The sequence below is a fragment of the Trichomonas vaginalis genome, chromosome VI, assembly GCF_026262505.1.
Source record: "Trichomonas vaginalis G3 chromosome VI, whole genome shotgun sequence".
Taxonomy (NCBI): domain Eukaryota; phylum Parabasalia; order Trichomonadida; family Trichomonadidae; genus Trichomonas; species Trichomonas vaginalis.
The window spans coordinates 18,458,433-18,474,884 of NC_067208.1; the positions used below are offsets into that span (position 1 = coordinate 18,458,433).

The window sequence follows — 16,452 nt, forward strand, 5'->3', positions numbered from 1 at the left end:
GAACGTTGCAGTGAAGGCTTACTTTACATCGTCAGAAACCGAAGGACTTCAACACAAAAAGATATAAGATAGGAAGGACATATAATATAACTCAAAGATATGACAGTACAGTCAATAGAGTCAAGGTTGTGTTTGTTAATGATATGAGAGCTGCTGAAACAGAACTGCTTGAAGTTTTTGAGAAAATGTATGGTGCTCCCACGAAAGGTAAAGAAACGTTTGAAGTAGATGAGATAGATAAAGCTATAAAATTATTTGACGAAGTTGCTGAAAAATACATGTAAAGCGTTTATTTTTGGTCTTTTGTGAAAGTCAGAAAATAAAGTTAGTTTTATTTTTATTTATTTTTTTATTTTGTATGTAAAGACAGTAATGACAACATCAGAGAACACAACAACAGTTATAGTCATGAAGCTATAAATGAAGAATACGAGTACATACAGTATAACAAACAGTTACGTCTCATTCGTTCAGTCAAAGATGACATGTACCAAATGCAAAGTATAATGAATGCTCTTCGTTCTACAAAGCAAGCATATCATTGGTTTGAAAACCAACAGACAAAAGAACTTTTAGAAGAATTTCCTCATATGATTGCTTCCCTCGGAAAACCGAGAGAAGAGATTCCGTATGAAAATCGCAAGAATTTGGCTCCTGGTTTGAAAGGTTATTATGTTCATAGACTTTTAGTAAACGCTGTAGCAATGTGGGCTTCACCTCGTTATGCTTGTTATATTTTCATGATGTTAGATGAACTATATAAAGCAGAACGTGGAGAGATGGAAAAGAAACTTCAAGCAAAAGATGAAGTCATTGAATCCAAAGACAAAAGCATACAGAAAAGAATACCGCGTTCAGTACCAAAAGGAAAGGAAAAGAGTTATAAGTATATGATATATACTGAAGAGTTGGAGAAAGAAGAAGATAAAGATATGGTTATGTTGCATTTAGTCAGAAGAAACAACAAGAGCTTTTATGACTTAGCTAAGATATATAAATCTGACAGAAACTGGTTCTATCGTGAAAACTTACCGATTTCAATGACACCGAATGAGCAAATAAAGGAAATTGTCAAAAATACTCTTCCTCAAACACACTATGACATCAAAGGTTGCACAATACTTACATTCAAAGAAGACTTAACATTACTGAAGGAAAAAATAACAGAATATTTCGATAACTTCAAAGAGGAAGAATGAAGTCACGACAACATTAACGAAGAAGTCACGACAACATTAACGAAGAAGTCACGACAGAAGTCACGACAACATTAACGAGAGAGAATGAGGTGAAAAAGAGGTGAAAAAACGGGTGAGATCTCACCTCTTCACCAAAAATATATTTTTGATTAAATAGCTTCAGGGTCTATTTCTTCAACCATTTCACTTCCTTCGTCAATGTCAATAGAAGCTTCTTCAACCTTTGGTAAGAATTTCTGTATAACATCTTTGTTCGTTATTGTCTTCAGAGATGAAGGATAATATTTCACATATGTTTCACCCTTCTTATATTCTTTCTGTTCGGAAAGATTTAAAACAATACTGAAGAAGTCAATATTAGAGTTCTTTATAACAGTATAATGAGTATCTTTGACATTCACGAAGAAACTCTTTTGTTTCAAAACTACTGCTAACTCTTGTGAAGTATAACGTTTGCGGTCAATGACGATAGCTAATGGTCTGACATACTGACCAAACTTAGATTCTTTCACAAACTTCTTGTTAAAGATAACATTAACATTTGAAGCATTATTGAACTCATTCTTGATGGCAGTAGCGAGAGCATTGTATGAAAAGAACTTGCAATCTTGCATGTGTTTCATTAAAATAAAAATATTAAATTATTTTGAAAATAACTTTAAAAAAATCTAATCTAATTTTTTCAAAAAATATTTTTTTTATTTCCTACTAAAAATGTATCGGAAGTTGTCTAAGTTAGAACACTCGGAAATAAAACAACTTCTTACAGAAGCTAACATAGATGTTGCAAAACATTACGCAACAAACAAAAAAGCACTCGCTGACTTCATTAAAGACTACAATGGTGCAATAAGTTATGATAGAATTCATGAGTTCATAAAGCCGCAACGCGGCGAGGACGAAGTCCATGCAAGAGCATTTCCTTTAAATGACGTTGCTATTGACTTATATCATAGACGTTCAGTACCTCATGAAGTAAGAAGAGAAATGTTTGACATAACAAATGCAAACGTTGGTGAAACAAGAAGAAGAGACGACACACTGAAACAACAGAGAAGAGAGATGTTTAAAGTGCTATAGAACAAGTTCGCAAAGCTAACGATGTCATTCGTTCCATTGACGACAAACCAAAAGAAGGTGAGAGATGGTTAAAGAAAGATGAAGAGAATAGGAAGAGAAATGTGAAGTCAGGCAATAGACTCATTGACTTTAACATCGAAGCTTTAGATGAACCAAACAGAGACTACTTACACAAACATTTCGGTAAGGTTTTCATGAGACTCTTAGAGAAAATTAAAATAAACTCACAACAGAGATGGATGGTATGTTATAAACTTGGTGGAAAGTATGAATGTTCTACGTTAAACCTCAATAATATTGGAACATTACTACATCAGCTCTTGAAGGAGAACTTTATATCAGAGATAGAAGCAAATGCTGCAGGTATTGTTGAAATGCACTATGACTTCTTCTTGACAAACATAAAGAATCTTACTGAAATAAAGATGTATGATTTAACAGAATATGAAGGCTTAACGATGTCAGATGTAAAGAAAGGCAAACCAAAAAAGAGACCATATAGAGATGAAAGCACACTGACAAATGACCAGAAAGCCATTTTGGAAGCTCTTAAGCAAACAGGAAACCCAGCACTTATAGAAAGCTTTTGGAAAGATAATGGTGAAAAGAAGTTTTATAAGAAGAGAAGCGGTCAGTTCTGGAAGTATCTTTGCACATTACCTATAAATCTTGAACGCTACCAAATCTTCAATGAACTGAACAAAAGAACTGCAACACTTATGACAGAAGACAATTGTTCGTTTATGCTTGCATTCAGGCTGGAGTAGATGGAGAGACTATTGACCACATGAGAGAAGTCATTCGTGTTAGAGACTTTCCTCAAAGTAAAGTACAAGAAATTTCTGACGCAACAGGTATAGCATTTAATGTTACCATTGGTTATTTCAATGACTCAAGACATAATGAAATAAAGAGATACATACCAAAAGAATGTGAAACTGTTCGAACTATTGACTTACTTCTTGTTGAAGACCACTACATGCTAAATGAAAGATTACCAATGACAACATATTTCATTCGCAACTATATAGAAATTCTCAAGCTGTGGTGGAATGAACATTGAGAAACAATGAAGATTTATACAAAGAGAGAAGATAAATATGTAGTTCGTTATGATAGAACAACACCGTTATGGGATGTTATGAAAACATTGTGGGAGTGCAAATATTTCGAACCTATTTCTTATGGAGAACTTTTCACATATACTACTGACTTATATAAACAGAACCTTGCACCATTTAAAGATTTGACATATGCTCCAAAGTATTGTGTACAACTGAAGAAGAAAGCCGAGTCAAAAGAAGTAAATAAAAATAAGTGCAAGTTCATTCCTGAGCACGTTTTCTTTGCTGACTTTGAGTGCAGTACCGATGGCTTTCATAAAGCTTTTAACATATGTTACGACAGTGAAGATGGTTCAGTGAGTGAAAGCATTTGGGGTCAGAACTGTGCAACAGAATTTTTGGAACGACTTCCTGACAAGAGTTTAATATATTTCCATAACCTCAGTTATGATATAAACTTCATCTTAAGACACATGACAGAAGTGAAAGGAACTCCCATCATTAAAGGTTCACGAACAATGCAAATAACTGGCTTATATAAAGGAAGGGCAATTATTATAAAAGACTCTTACAGTGTTATAAATAAGAAGCTTAAACTATTTCCTGCTATGTTTAACTTACAAACAGGACCGAAAGAAGTATTTCCATATAACTACTACAGCAGTGTTTTGTTAGCAAATGACAACAGAACTGGTGTCATTTCTGAAGCATGTAAGTTTATCCGGATGCAGATACATTCATGAAAAACATAGATTCCATCAAAGGTTGCAGAATAGATGAAACCACTTCGACTTAGAAAAGTATAGCACATTTTATTGCAAACAAGATGTAAGAATTTTAAGAGAAGGTTTTGTTAAGTTCCGCAATGACATATTGAAAGAATTTGATTTAAACGTTTATGACTACGTTAGTATTTGTTCAATTGCTAACAAATTGTTGAGAACAGAGTGTACTTCCCGAATGGAAATTTATATGACCTCTCAAATAAACCAAGAGAATTTATTTCACGCTGTATTCAAGGTGGAAGATGTATGCTGTCAGATAACATTAAACAAAAGAGCGAAAAGAAACTCATTGCTGACTTTCGACGCTGTTTCATTATATCCATCAGCTATAGCAAGACTTTATACTTTAGAAGGTATTCCAAAGGTTATGAAGAAAGAAATGTTAAGCACAGAGTATCTCATGAGACATTTATTCGATGACGACCAAAAGGAACCCATTGGTGAAAAGTTTATGTCTGGCTTCTTTGTTCTCATTAAGATAACAGAGATTGGAATACATAGACACTTTCCTTTAATAGTTTGTGACCCTGAACTAAATCCAGAACTTAACGTTCCCAGAAGTTCAAACACTTGCTGTTTAATGTATGTTGACCATATAACATTACAAGACCTCATAAAATATCAAGGTGTCAAATGTGAAGTGTTGCAAGGATACTATTACGATGGAAACAGAGATATTAGAATAAGAGATGAAGTAAAGAAGTTGTTTGAGTTAAGGTTAAAGTATAAGAAAGAAGGAAATCCTTTGCAAGAAAATATAAAGCTCATTCTGAACAGTATTTATGGCAAAACTATTCTATCTCCTATTGAGTCAAAAATAACCATAGTAAATGACAAAGATGCTATAAGATATGCCATCAGAAACTACAACCATATAGTGAAGTTCGAAGGTTTGGATGGTTCAGATAAAACTATTTTCAAGCTAACGAAAAGCATTTGCAGACACTTTAACTTCTGTCCACTTGGTGTTAACATTCTGTCTATGTCGAAGAGAATAATGTGTGAAGTATTCTGTACTGCTGAGGACTTAGGAATGGACATCTTTTATAGCGATACGGACAGTATGCATCTCTACAATGAAGATATCCCTCGTTTAGCTGAAGAGTTTGAGAAACGTTATGGAAGAGTTCTCATTGGTAAAAACCTTGGTCAATTTCATAGCGACTTTGCAGAAATCACAAAAGATAAACAAAGTTTAGCATACAAGTCAATATTTTGTGGAAAGAAGACTTACATAGACTTACTCACGAATGATTTAAATGAAGTTGCATTTCACTGCAGAATGAAAGGCGTGAAGCAAGATGTTATTGCTTTAACCGCTAATGAAATGTTTCCTGACTCTGTTCAGTGTTTCTATGATGAAGATAAAGGTTTAATGGTTCCGCAAGGAAAATTTGACAAAGACTCTGAGTTCAGTGTTATGAAGTTATATAAAGCACTTTATGACGGTCAAGAGATTGCATTCGACTTATGTAAGTCGTGTCAACCTTGCTTTGCTGAAAAGTTTAACTTTTCTATTCAGACTAAGACTTCATTCATAAGAAAGCTTAAGTTCTGAGGTCATGAATGAGAAAAATAATGAGGTCATTTATTTTTGTCAGCAGTGAGACCATTCATGATAAAAATAAGCCGCTAGCGGCAAGGGCGAAGCCCATGTGGTCATTTACAATACTGCGATGGTAGAGTTTAAGAGTTGTGCTTCAATGTAGAGACAGTCCTTATGGTCTGGAGGTAAGAACACTGGGCAGTTATGGTCATGAGTGGAGAACATGTCTATCCAAAACTCACGATTGAAGCCAGTTAATTTATAGTATTTAGGGTTAGGAAGTGGTGAAGTTCTTGTATGACCAATGAACTCATTTTCAACTCCCTTACTTAAGTTTGAATATAATATAGCTTGCTTTCTATCCCAAATGCCAGGTGTTACAATCTTTGAAAATTCATTTTTCCTCGGAAGCATTGCATCATAATTGAAAACATTCTTGAAATCATCACTTGGTTCAGAGATTTGAAATCTTATACGTAATGGATTTTCTTTCTCTTTAGCGACTTCATTGAATGGTGAGAATACAACAAACTGACAGTCATGTGTTCCATCTTCATTTTCATTAAATTCATAATGAAAGTCTATAAGTTGTGGCTGACTACCTTCTTCTTTCAGTTGTGCAAGAAACTCACGTAAAGGCTGTAAAGTTTGTACTTCAATGTTGAACTTTTTCTCGAACATCTCATTAAATGAAATCATACATTGTTGCAATGTTGTATCGTCTTTAAAGTATTTGTATATGTGAATGTTTTGGGCGCTTAAAGACTGTTCGTCATTTTCTATCTCGACTTGAAGTATAAAGTCAACCTTTCTGAAAGCACGTGTTATATACATAGATGTTATGCCAATGTACTTCTCTTCATTTATGTTCACAATCCAGTCTGTTGGAAACTTAAACGTTACTCTGTTCCCCTTTATTTTGACGTCAGGGTTTTCACTACTGAACGCAACAGATAAAGGTATTTGTCTATACATTTAATTCGGATAAAAATAAACCATTTACTCTTTCTTTGCTTCAGCTTCTTTAGCTTTTGCTTCAGCTTCTTCTCTAGCTTTTTCGCCAGCAGTGGGTTCTTTTGTCTTCCAGCAGCTAATGCAGCAAGTTGTTTTTCACTAAGTTTTCTCTTTGGTCTCTCTGGCTTTTGTTCTTGTTTTTGTTCCTTCAGTTCGGATAAAATTTGCTCACGAATTTCTTTCTTCAATGCTTCAACATCTATGACCCCTTGGGTCTTGTCCGTAGGGCTTGTCTGAGTCATTTGACTGCAGATAAAAAACAAAATTAAAACTTTAACCGATGTAAAATGAGCTTGTCAAAATCAGAGCGAGAGTCTATTATATTAAATGACGCAAGAGGAATACAACATCCTTTCTATTACGTAAGTCAGAGTAAAGATGGTAAAATATACGTAAGAAAAAGAAAGGTTCCATTAGCGAATGCAGAAAGCGACAACATTAAGGTGTATGGCAAGGGTGAAGTCCACGAAGCCCATATAAAACCTTCTATTCAAACTGAAAAGTCAATAGAACCAGAAGAAAAGAAGCCAGATGTACTTTCAATAACGAACCAAGAGCTTATTGCAAAGTTCGTGAATTTCATTGAAAAACAAACCGAGTCAAAGAACCTGACCCGCCAGTGAAAGAAGTTGAGACAAAAGAGAATGTACAGTTCATTGAAAATGTCAAGAAACAACTTCCACCACGAATGCCAAGAAGAAGAGTGAGAATAATGAAGTAAATAGATATTTTTATCTGAAGTAAATACATGCAGAACGAACAGTAAACGAATTTACTCCAGCAGAGCATATTCATCAGATTCGCTCATATTTCGATATCATAGACAATGCAGTTCAAATTGGTGACACTAATAGAAAATATTCTGACGCAAAGATTCCATCACAACCTGGAACTGCTAAAGATAACACATGGGTAACATTCAATCTCTCACCTCCTGGTGAAAATATGTTGGACCTTTACAATACATTCATTACGTATAAAATGGAAGGTCAATTTATTGTAGATAAAGAAATTGGTTCAGGTTCCAATAAAACAAACCCACCAGGATTTTGGATTGGTTTCGATGACGCTTTCTATGCAGTTGCTGGATATCAAATCCTTGCAAATGGTCGTATCGTATATTCTCAAGACAACGCAAGAGAAGAAGCATATATAACTTCAAACTCACAAACTACCGAACAAATAAAGAAAGTAGATGTTTTCTCAAAGACTCGACATGAAGATGTATGGAGTCATTCGGGAACATGCAGAACAGGACAAATTGTTAGTGGTCCAATTACAGCAGGAAAATCATTTGATTTTAAGCTTCGTTTAAGAATTCCTGTTAGAAGATTCCTTCCATTAGAAGCTATTCGATTTATTCCAGCTTTTGCAGGAAACATTCAGCTTAAAGTAAAGTTCAGTAGCGACGCCTTACAATGCACATCTATATCTGTAAATGATATCATTGCTTTCAATCCAACTCTTAAAGTTGCATTTGCTTCAGATTCAAATCCACCGACAAATAAATTTGTTCCATGGAATGAACCATTCACTATGATAACGAAGGCAGTAGAAGCTAGTGGAACAGTTACTATTACAACTGTAACCCAGCAACTATTTCGAACAAAGATGGATTTTAATGAATGTTTCATTCATCCAAAGTCATTCTCTTTAGACCCTAACATTTATACAGAACTTGTAGAACATTATACAAACGAGGCTTTATGTTTTCCTGTTAAAGTTATGGATTGGATTCCTATGGACGGTTCATTCTCAAAGAATACAGATAGTTCAAGTGCAACATTTACAGCAGCTTATACGCCTATTAATGTTAAAAGTATTTGGGCACTATTTAGAAAGAAAGACAACTATTATGTTAATTTTGAGAACCCTAAGTTTAAATATCTTCAGCTTTCCATGGGAGCTTATGGAAATATGCCTGCAGAACCTGAAAAATCATATGGACCTGTATTTTATGAAATGGTTGCGAACGCCTGCAATACAAACAATGATATGATAGGATTTAATGAAGATGTTATGAGGTCATTGGTGGATGATGGTAGTGTGGAACATAAATGGGATAGCTATGACAACACACATTTCTTATGTGGTTTTCCAACAGAAGTGGACTTTTGCTTCCAGCAAGGTCAAACATCTACTGCTCCAATAACATACAAATTGTCTGTTAAAGGACCTATTGAACTAGCAACTGAAAATGTACCAAAGCCACTTATTGGATTTATGAGGGATTGTTGCTTTGCCATTCAGGTGCGTCAGGCATCCCCATAATAAGATTAGATGACTATAACTTAGCTACGGACGACAGTGAGGAATAAAGGATGAACGTTTATTTTTAAAGCTTATAAATGAGTTCTTCATCAAGCTCTCGTGAACCTTCACCATCTATGAAACAAACTTTACCAAACGATTATGGAGCACCTATTGAATATTTCTTACGAGCTGCACAATGGCAAAGAGCAGTCTCACCAAGGTTAGGTGTTCCACCAGCTCCTGTCAAAAATAGCATTTGGTCAAGTCCTTATATAAGATATGGTCTCCCACTAGGTTTGCTAGCTACAGCAGGAGCAGTTATGATGTTGAAAAGAAATAAAGCAAATGTTGTAAATAATACTGAAGTAGCTGAAGTTAAACAAACTCCAACCCTTCGCCAAAACCACGCCTTCACAAGCAAAACCTTCAATGACTCCTGAACCTATGGAAGTACAAACTCCTGTTCAAAAGTCAACTCCTAAACCGACTCCAACATTTAAACCAGAACCTACTCCTCAAATAAATCGTAAAACTCCTGCGTTTCCTTACTGAAAAAATAACGTTATTTTTATTTAATATTAAAATTTTTATTTGATTGAAATGACAAATAAAGTCACTGAAGCAATGAAACAAAAGTTTTTGGTAGAATACATTAAATCAGGAACTATTCCAGAAGGTTTTTACATTCATACTATGAAGGATGGTAGAGTTCAGTTTAGAAAGATAAAGCAACCATTAGATAGAGAAGGAATTAGAAGATTAAACTTCATGAGGACAACATTGCTGAACTTAAGAAGAAGTTAGAAGAGTTGGAGAAAGGAAGAGAGTTATAAAGCAATGAATTCAACAGGGTGAAAAAACAGGTGAAAAAAGAGGTGAGATCTCACCACTTCACCTAAATTTATTTTTGCGCTATGTTTTCATACGTGTGGGGTGGTGATATCATTAATTTTTAAGTTTATTTTTTATTTTACTGAAAATTTTTATTTGGATGTAAATGACAGAACAAAAGCAACTCATTCGAATTCCACAGTATAACAAACATACATTTAAACATTTATTCTTCCTTCCTGAGCATAACATGTTCTTTCAAATACATCCGAGACCAGTTGACTTTTCATTGACTGTGTATAAAGATAGAAATAGTTATATCATTAAACCATACGATGACGAAGGTAAGTTATGTAAATTGTACGTTAAGAAGTTAGAGAAAGTTTATGGCTTCAAGTATGACTACAATAGGGTTAACACTGATGATGAAGATATTGAGGAAAATTTATGAGAACATTAGTGAAGTCGTTAGTGAGAACGATAGTGAGAACGTTTATTTTTTACATTAGTGAGTTCGTTAGTGAAGTGGTTGGCGGCTTTGTAAAGTGTCAAATTCACAAGTATTGGGTAAGGTGGAACGCAGTGCCGCCGTACCCATGACTTGTATACTAACTAATAAAAATAATATAATGAATTTATTTATTCGTATAATAGCAGTAATAAGTCGATTATTCACTTCTACTTCTGAGATTTGAATTTAATTTCGACAGAAAAAGAGATTCAAGAGGAAAATACTAGGGGATACAAACAGCCACCATGACAGGATTATTATGGAGCCAAGTTGTATTTTTGTTACATTCTTGATGAATGAGTATGATATAGAGATTGATTTAGATTATTGTGGAGAATATAATAATCTTGAAGCATTTTTAGTTTATTTCGACCAATCTAATGATGTTGACAAATGCTTTATTTATTCTCCGATGTTTAATATTCCATCTCTTTTCGAATTATTCATTTCGCTTGGTGCAGACATCAATGGAAAAGATAAAAATGGCATAACAGCTTTTCATCAGGTATCATTAAGAAATAATAAAAAGGCAGCCGAATTACTTCTTTCACATGGTGCAAATGTCAATGGAAAATGTTATGACAACAAAACAGCTCTTCATTTTGCAGCAATTAATAATTGTATAGAAATATCTGAACTTCTTCTTTCACATGGCGCAAATATCAATGAAAAAGATTTTGATGAAAAAACTCCTTTTGGTTATGCCATGATTTATAATTGTAAAGAAATAATTAAACTTCTTCTTTCACATGGTGCAAATCCCAATGAAATAATTAATGAGGAATGTACAGCTCTTTTCTATTCTTTGTTCAATGATGATAAAGAAATAACTGAACTTCTTCTTTCACATGGTGCAAATGCCAATGAAAAAATGAATGATGAAAATACAGCTCTTCATTTTGCCTCGATACGCGGAAATAAAGAAATAGTTGAACTTTTTCTTTTGCATGGGGCAAATATTAATGAAAAAAATTGCGATGAACTAACAGCTCTTCATCTTGCAACAAACTCTGAACACAAAAAAATTGTTGAACTTCTTCTCTCCCACGGTGCAAGTATCGATGAAAAAAAATATTAACGGGCAAACACCTCTCTTTTTTGCAGTTCATAACAAATCTATAGAAATAGTCGAACTTCTCCTTTCACATGGAGCCAACATTAATGCAAAAGATCTATTTGGAAACACACCCATTTTTCAAGCACTATATTTTAGTGAATTAGATATGATCGAGTTTCTTATTTCACACGGTGCAAATATTAATGAAACAAATAACAATGGAGAAACACTTCTTGATTGTGCAATTTCTATTAATAATGCAGAATTAATCGAATTTCTTCATTCACATAACTCAAAGAGTTAAATCTACAACAACAAAAAAAAAGGTATTGGGGCTTCCAGGCGCGTTGCGCCCTCTAGCCCCGAAGATGTTTAGTATAAAACCGCTTTTTAACTTCACTTAAAATGCCACGTAAGCTACGTAAGAATATACGTAAGAGGAAGAGAGCATTGAAACATCCAATAGTAAGACTAACACCACAACAACAGTTGCAACAACAAATGCTGAATGACCCCACTATGTTGCAACAAATGTCAAGCAATCCTATGCTTTTAAACCGAGTCATTGGTGCACAGAGTGGAGGTTTAAGAGCGGCACTTTTAGCGAAAATGGCAGGCTATGGTGGAGCTGCAGACGGAACAGCATATAACCCTCAAAGTCAAATGAATTTGAGTTCACTCAAAAATCAAATATCAGATGTCAAAAAGTCAAACATAGACATACAGAAGCAAATAAGTGAAAACGAAAAGAAACTAGAATATGACAGACACACAAAGAAACTCAATGAGTTAAACGTAGAGAAAAAGAAGAAAGAAGAACAACTGAAAGAACTAAGTACAGAGGAATATGCGAAAAAAGTGTCAGAAAAAGCAGCAGAAGTAGCAAAAATGGAACAAGATGTCATAAATTTGAAAAACCATACTACTCAATATAAAGTACTGAAAGATGAAGAGATAAAACAAAAAGCCCTGAAGACATATATGGATAGCGATGAGTATAAAAAAGAAGTTGAAGCAAATGTAAAGGCAGAAAAACTTTTACAGTTGCAAAACCAAACCGTACAGTATGAAAACTTAGCACAAGAAAGTAAAAATAACGACGCAGCCATGCAAAAGGCAATGAAAAGCGCAGAATATATAAAAGCTAACAATGACTGGTTAGATGCCCAAGCCAACGCTAAAGCAGCCCAGCTTATAGGGTCAATAAGGACAAAAATACAAGCGGATGAAGACAGTTCAAATGAAGCTTTAACAAATGCTGACTTTAAGAACGCCTTCGAAGATCTTCATAGTAAGGTGAAACAAGTGAACGACTTCTCATCTGGAAAGAAACTGAAGTCTGAAGGTTTCGACAAAGAGTTAAGAGAAGTAGCACAAAATATGACGAAAATAACAGATGCAGCAACGAGACAGGCAGTTCAAAGTGCCTATGACGCCGTTAGAGCAACTGTTGTGAAAAGTCAAGAAAAAGAGTTACAACAGACCAAAACAGACCTAGTAAATGCTTTCTTAAAAACGAAAAGTCAGGTAGGACATTACGCTGCAGATGGAACATATGTGCCAGCTGGTGGAACTTATATACCAGCTGGTGGAACTTATATACTAGCTAGTGGAACTTATATACCACCAAACCCTCCAAGAGAAGCACCTGCACCAGGACTACCTAACACATTTACATCGTCACATGGACACAGACACAGGCATGCACCAAAACCAACACAACAACAACAACAACCAGCACAGCAACCAACAGTTCAAAACCCTGCACAACAACCAACAGTTCAAAACCCTGCACAACAACCAACAGTTCAAAACCCTGCACAACAACCACCTCCACAACCAGAGCAAGGACATAAAAGAAGTAGAGAACAAGGAAACCAAGAATTCTTAAAAATGCTTAAAGAAGACTATGGTTACCCAGATAGTATTGACTTTAGTGACAGATATAAAGAAGCTATTAGAAAGTTCAAGGATGGAAATACTGACCCGAACCTATTTAGCTTTATGGTTCAGCACCAAATGGGATATAATTTCAAACCTGGAAAATACAAGCTCGCTAAGGGATATGATTTAATAGCATATCATCCAAATGACATGACTGAATTTACTCCGAGATATTTGATGTCAGAGCTAAATGACAATTCAACTCCCGTCATGAAACGCGTAAAAAATAGAGACGGAACGAAAGAAGAAAGGTTTATGAGTCCGGATGACTTAGAAAGGGAAGTTGTTAAAAACGGTCTCGGAATATATGAAATGCCAGCAGATGAGGTACAAGAAACTCCACAGGAAGAACTAGTTCAGATACAACCAGACATGGAAGAAATAGTTCAGCAACAACAGCTAGAAGAGCCTGAAGGAAACGAACAAGTCACTCCTTTGGAAACTAACTTCACAGAACTAGATGAAGATTTGGAACAGCCGAAAAATCTTGACCCTCAACAAGAGTATGCGGAGAATATGGAATATTTCCAAGAGTCTAAAAAAAATTCGGCTGACATAGTAGAAGAATATCGAAAAATGTTTGCCGACATACAAAAGACTCCAACACCAGATGAAAATATTCAGCATAGAATGGAAGCACTGAAAGAAAATGTACACAAATACAACAACCCTTTTTACTTACGAGCATTTAACGTTCAATCTTTGATGAACTCGGTGAAAATAAAAGGTTAAATTTCAAGAAAACATATAGAAATGAAACATTGTTTAAAGTTCATTCAGAACCTAGCCAAGATGGAAACAAACCTACTTTTGTTTCTGCAGACGATGGAACTACAATGAGATGGGGTCATAAAGCTAACTCGGATAGGTGGTTCATAAACTTACAACCACAATTCCAAGAAGTTGTAGACGCAATGGAAGTCAATGGTGAACCAGATATAGCTGGTATTTTAAGCGCGGCTTTAATGCCATTGAAAGATATGAAACATGCAGATATTTTGGACCAGTATGAAATGAACATGGCTGATGGAAATATAACACCTGACGTTCTAGAACATTTATCTCAAAGAACTACACAGAACCATAGAGATGGTATATTTGGTGAAGAGTTTAGAAAGAAAGTTAGGGAGGGAGAAGGAAGAGAACCTATTGTACATGACCTTGCAAACGAAAGTTTACAAAATGTCATAAAAACTTACTTTGCAGACAATGACCTGAGAAGGGATGAATATTTAAGAAAACTCAAATGGACAGTACCAAATGAAATGTTAGTATTGAAAAACATGTTCCTTGACAAAATAAAACCAACTACAGAAATAAACGACGCAAGACTGAAAGATTGGGTAAAAGCTTTCCCATTCACAAAAGATATAGTTGGTAACATGGAAAGAAAACCAGAATGGCTACAAAACATATATTTGGAAACGAGCTTATTCCATATGGACAGGCACTGTTTGAAGAGCTTGAACCGGAAACTCAGGACAGAGTCATGCAAACAATACGCGAAGACTCAAATACAAACTATGACAAACTCTTTCTAGGATATAGGTTACCTGAGATGGGCGACCAGAGCCCAAAGGCAAAAAGGACATGGGAAATTTACAACATACTAGGTGAACATGAGGCAAAGATGCAACAACTTGAAGCAGAGGGCAAGTTACCAAAAGCGACACCAAAGAAGAAGAGAAGAGTAGAACAAAGTGAAAGTAGTGAAGAAGTAACTTCATCTAGTGAAAGTAGTGGCAATGAAGGAAAAAGAAGAGTTAAAAACTCAGTCAGGAAGAAAGTAAAGCTTGGTCCACGTGGGTTCTATTATGACACATAAACCCAACTATTCTATATTTTTACCCATATGAAATGTACGCCGCTCAGAATATAACGCAACAGTTTTGGATGCCATGAATGGAAATGTTTCCGAATGGTATAACGAATGCGACAATGCCATTAGAAGGTCAGAAATAGTTCCTGGAACTTACGAATATACAACTGCTGTTTTCTTATGGAAACGTAGGTGAGTTTGGAGAAGGTTCTTCAACAACAGTAGATATTGCTTGCGACAGGTTCATATAATTTCTATTGACAACTCTTTCTTATACGTGGAACAAGACATTGAAATAAAACCTTCTGCCAAGTTGTCTGACAAGAAAGGTTGCAATGGAATTTTCTATGTCGGATACCAATATGCTCCAGAAGTTTTCATGGGATATAAGATATATTCTAACTCTGACTTAGTTCAAACAGTAACATGGGCAAACTATGAATGGTTCGCTTTGAGAAACTCAGTACAACCACAAGCTAGAGAACAAACAGACCAGTATGCAACTATTGAGAAAATAAGAAGACTTGACCCTAACGTTCCAGGAGTTTATGTTGACCTTTCTGGACAAACTGCAGCAGCAGTAACCAAAGTAAAATTGAAACTTAGAGTTCCTTTGTCATCTTTCCTCATCTTCAGGTTTTTTAAGATACTTGCCAAACTGGGCAGGAAAAATTTCTATCGAACTTACTCCAAGCAAAAATAACTTAGTCATTGCACCAACGCAAGACCCATTCACTCTTACTGTAGCTGGAACTGGTGGAGCCAAGTTCTGTGACTTTTGCAAAGACAAAGTTGACTTAGACTTTGGTTTCTCAAACCTCAACACTGAAGTAAACTATTATTTCAATGCTGCTGGAACTGCTTGGGACCCAGTTAAGTTCACATGCGAAAAGTTGAATGCAAGAGAATAGAAAGCAGACTTGCAGTCTATATGTTGGACCCAGATATTTCAAATGCTTTAGCTGCCAAATATATTGCAGTTCCACTTATGTTCCCTATACACCAAATATCTGTCAAAGACTTTGCAGGTGAAGTTGGAAACCAAAGTGCTGACCCAGGTGCAAGAACAGATATTGCCTTAACAACTGCAATGAAACATGCAGATACTATGTTTGTACTGTTCAGACGAACTATAAATGACTATTCTTGTTTCTACAACCCCGGTATTAAATATCATATAAACATAGATGGCAAATATTATCCAAGAGAAGAATATTCTACAGTTGAAGATATGAGGTCATACAACTTGACATTAGATGCTATGAACTTTAACAACAACTTCACAACAACCATTAACCCTGAAATGCAAAGTTCTATTATGCCATATGTGAAAGTATGGACTCATTCAG

The 16,452-nt window shown here is 35.2% G+C and overlaps 5 protein-coding genes and 5 pseudogenes across 10 annotated transcripts, besides 2 other annotated features; 8 read left to right on the forward strand and 2 right to left on the reverse strand.

Moving 5' to 3' along the window:
- Positions 1 to 10,317: part of a mobile genetic element that runs on past the window's edge.
- On the forward strand, positions 373 to 1,199 carry TVAGG3_0887960 (annotated as a pseudogene). The gene has a single exon. A coding segment is annotated over exon 1 (827 nt).
- TVAGG3_0887970 (uncharacterized protein) lies at positions 1,349 to 1,822 on the reverse strand (the record flags this gene model as incomplete). The annotated part of the gene is made up of 1 exon (XM_051250744.1): positions 1,349 to 1,822. One exon carries the CDS (start codon positions 1,820 to 1,822, stop codon positions 1,349 to 1,351), a length of 474 nt encoding a protein of 157 aa, XP_051086219.1.
- Positions 1,914 to 2,750, forward strand: TVAGG3_0887980 (annotated as a pseudogene). Its single transcript has one exon. A coding segment is annotated over exon 1 (837 nt).
- Positions 4,709 to 5,686, forward strand: TVAGG3_0887990 (organellar and viral DNA polymerase type B; the record flags this gene model as incomplete). Its single annotated transcript, XM_051250745.1, has 1 exon — positions 4,709 to 5,686. The coding sequence occupies one exon, from the start codon at positions 4,709 to 4,711 to the stop codon at positions 5,684 to 5,686; it is 978 nt and encodes a 325-aa protein (XP_051086220.1).
- On the reverse strand, positions 6,047 to 6,649 carry TVAGG3_0888000 (uncharacterized protein; the record flags this gene model as incomplete). Its single annotated transcript, XM_051250746.1, has 1 exon — positions 6,047 to 6,649. A coding segment is annotated over one exon (603 nt), but the record flags the coding sequence as incomplete, so codon positions are not given.
- Positions 8,225 to 9,006, forward strand: TVAGG3_0888010 (annotated as a pseudogene). Its single transcript has one exon. A coding segment is annotated over exon 1 (782 nt).
- Positions 9,037 to 9,490, forward strand: TVAGG3_0888020 (annotated as a pseudogene). Its single transcript has one exon. A coding segment is annotated over exon 1 (454 nt).
- A 1,524-nt stretch (positions 10,318 to 11,841) lies between the features above and the next one.
- On the forward strand, positions 11,842 to 12,812 carry TVAGG3_0888030 (protein of unknown function, DUF4106 family; the record flags this gene model as incomplete). The annotated part of the gene is made up of 1 exon (XM_051250747.1): positions 11,842 to 12,812. A coding segment is annotated over one exon (971 nt), but the record flags the coding sequence as incomplete, so codon positions are not given.
- A 532-nt stretch (positions 12,813 to 13,344) lies between these two features.
- TVAGG3_0888040 (protein of unknown function, DUF4106 family) lies at positions 13,345 to 13,690 on the forward strand (the record flags this gene model as incomplete). Its single annotated transcript, XM_051250748.1, has 1 exon — positions 13,345 to 13,690. A coding segment is annotated over one exon (346 nt), but the record flags the coding sequence as incomplete, so codon positions are not given.
- Positions 13,691 to 14,063: 373 nt separating this feature from the next.
- Positions 14,064 to 16,452: part of a mobile genetic element that runs on past the window's edge.
- TVAGG3_0888060 lies at positions 14,550 to 15,109 on the forward strand (annotated as a pseudogene). The gene has a single exon. A coding segment is annotated over exon 1 (560 nt).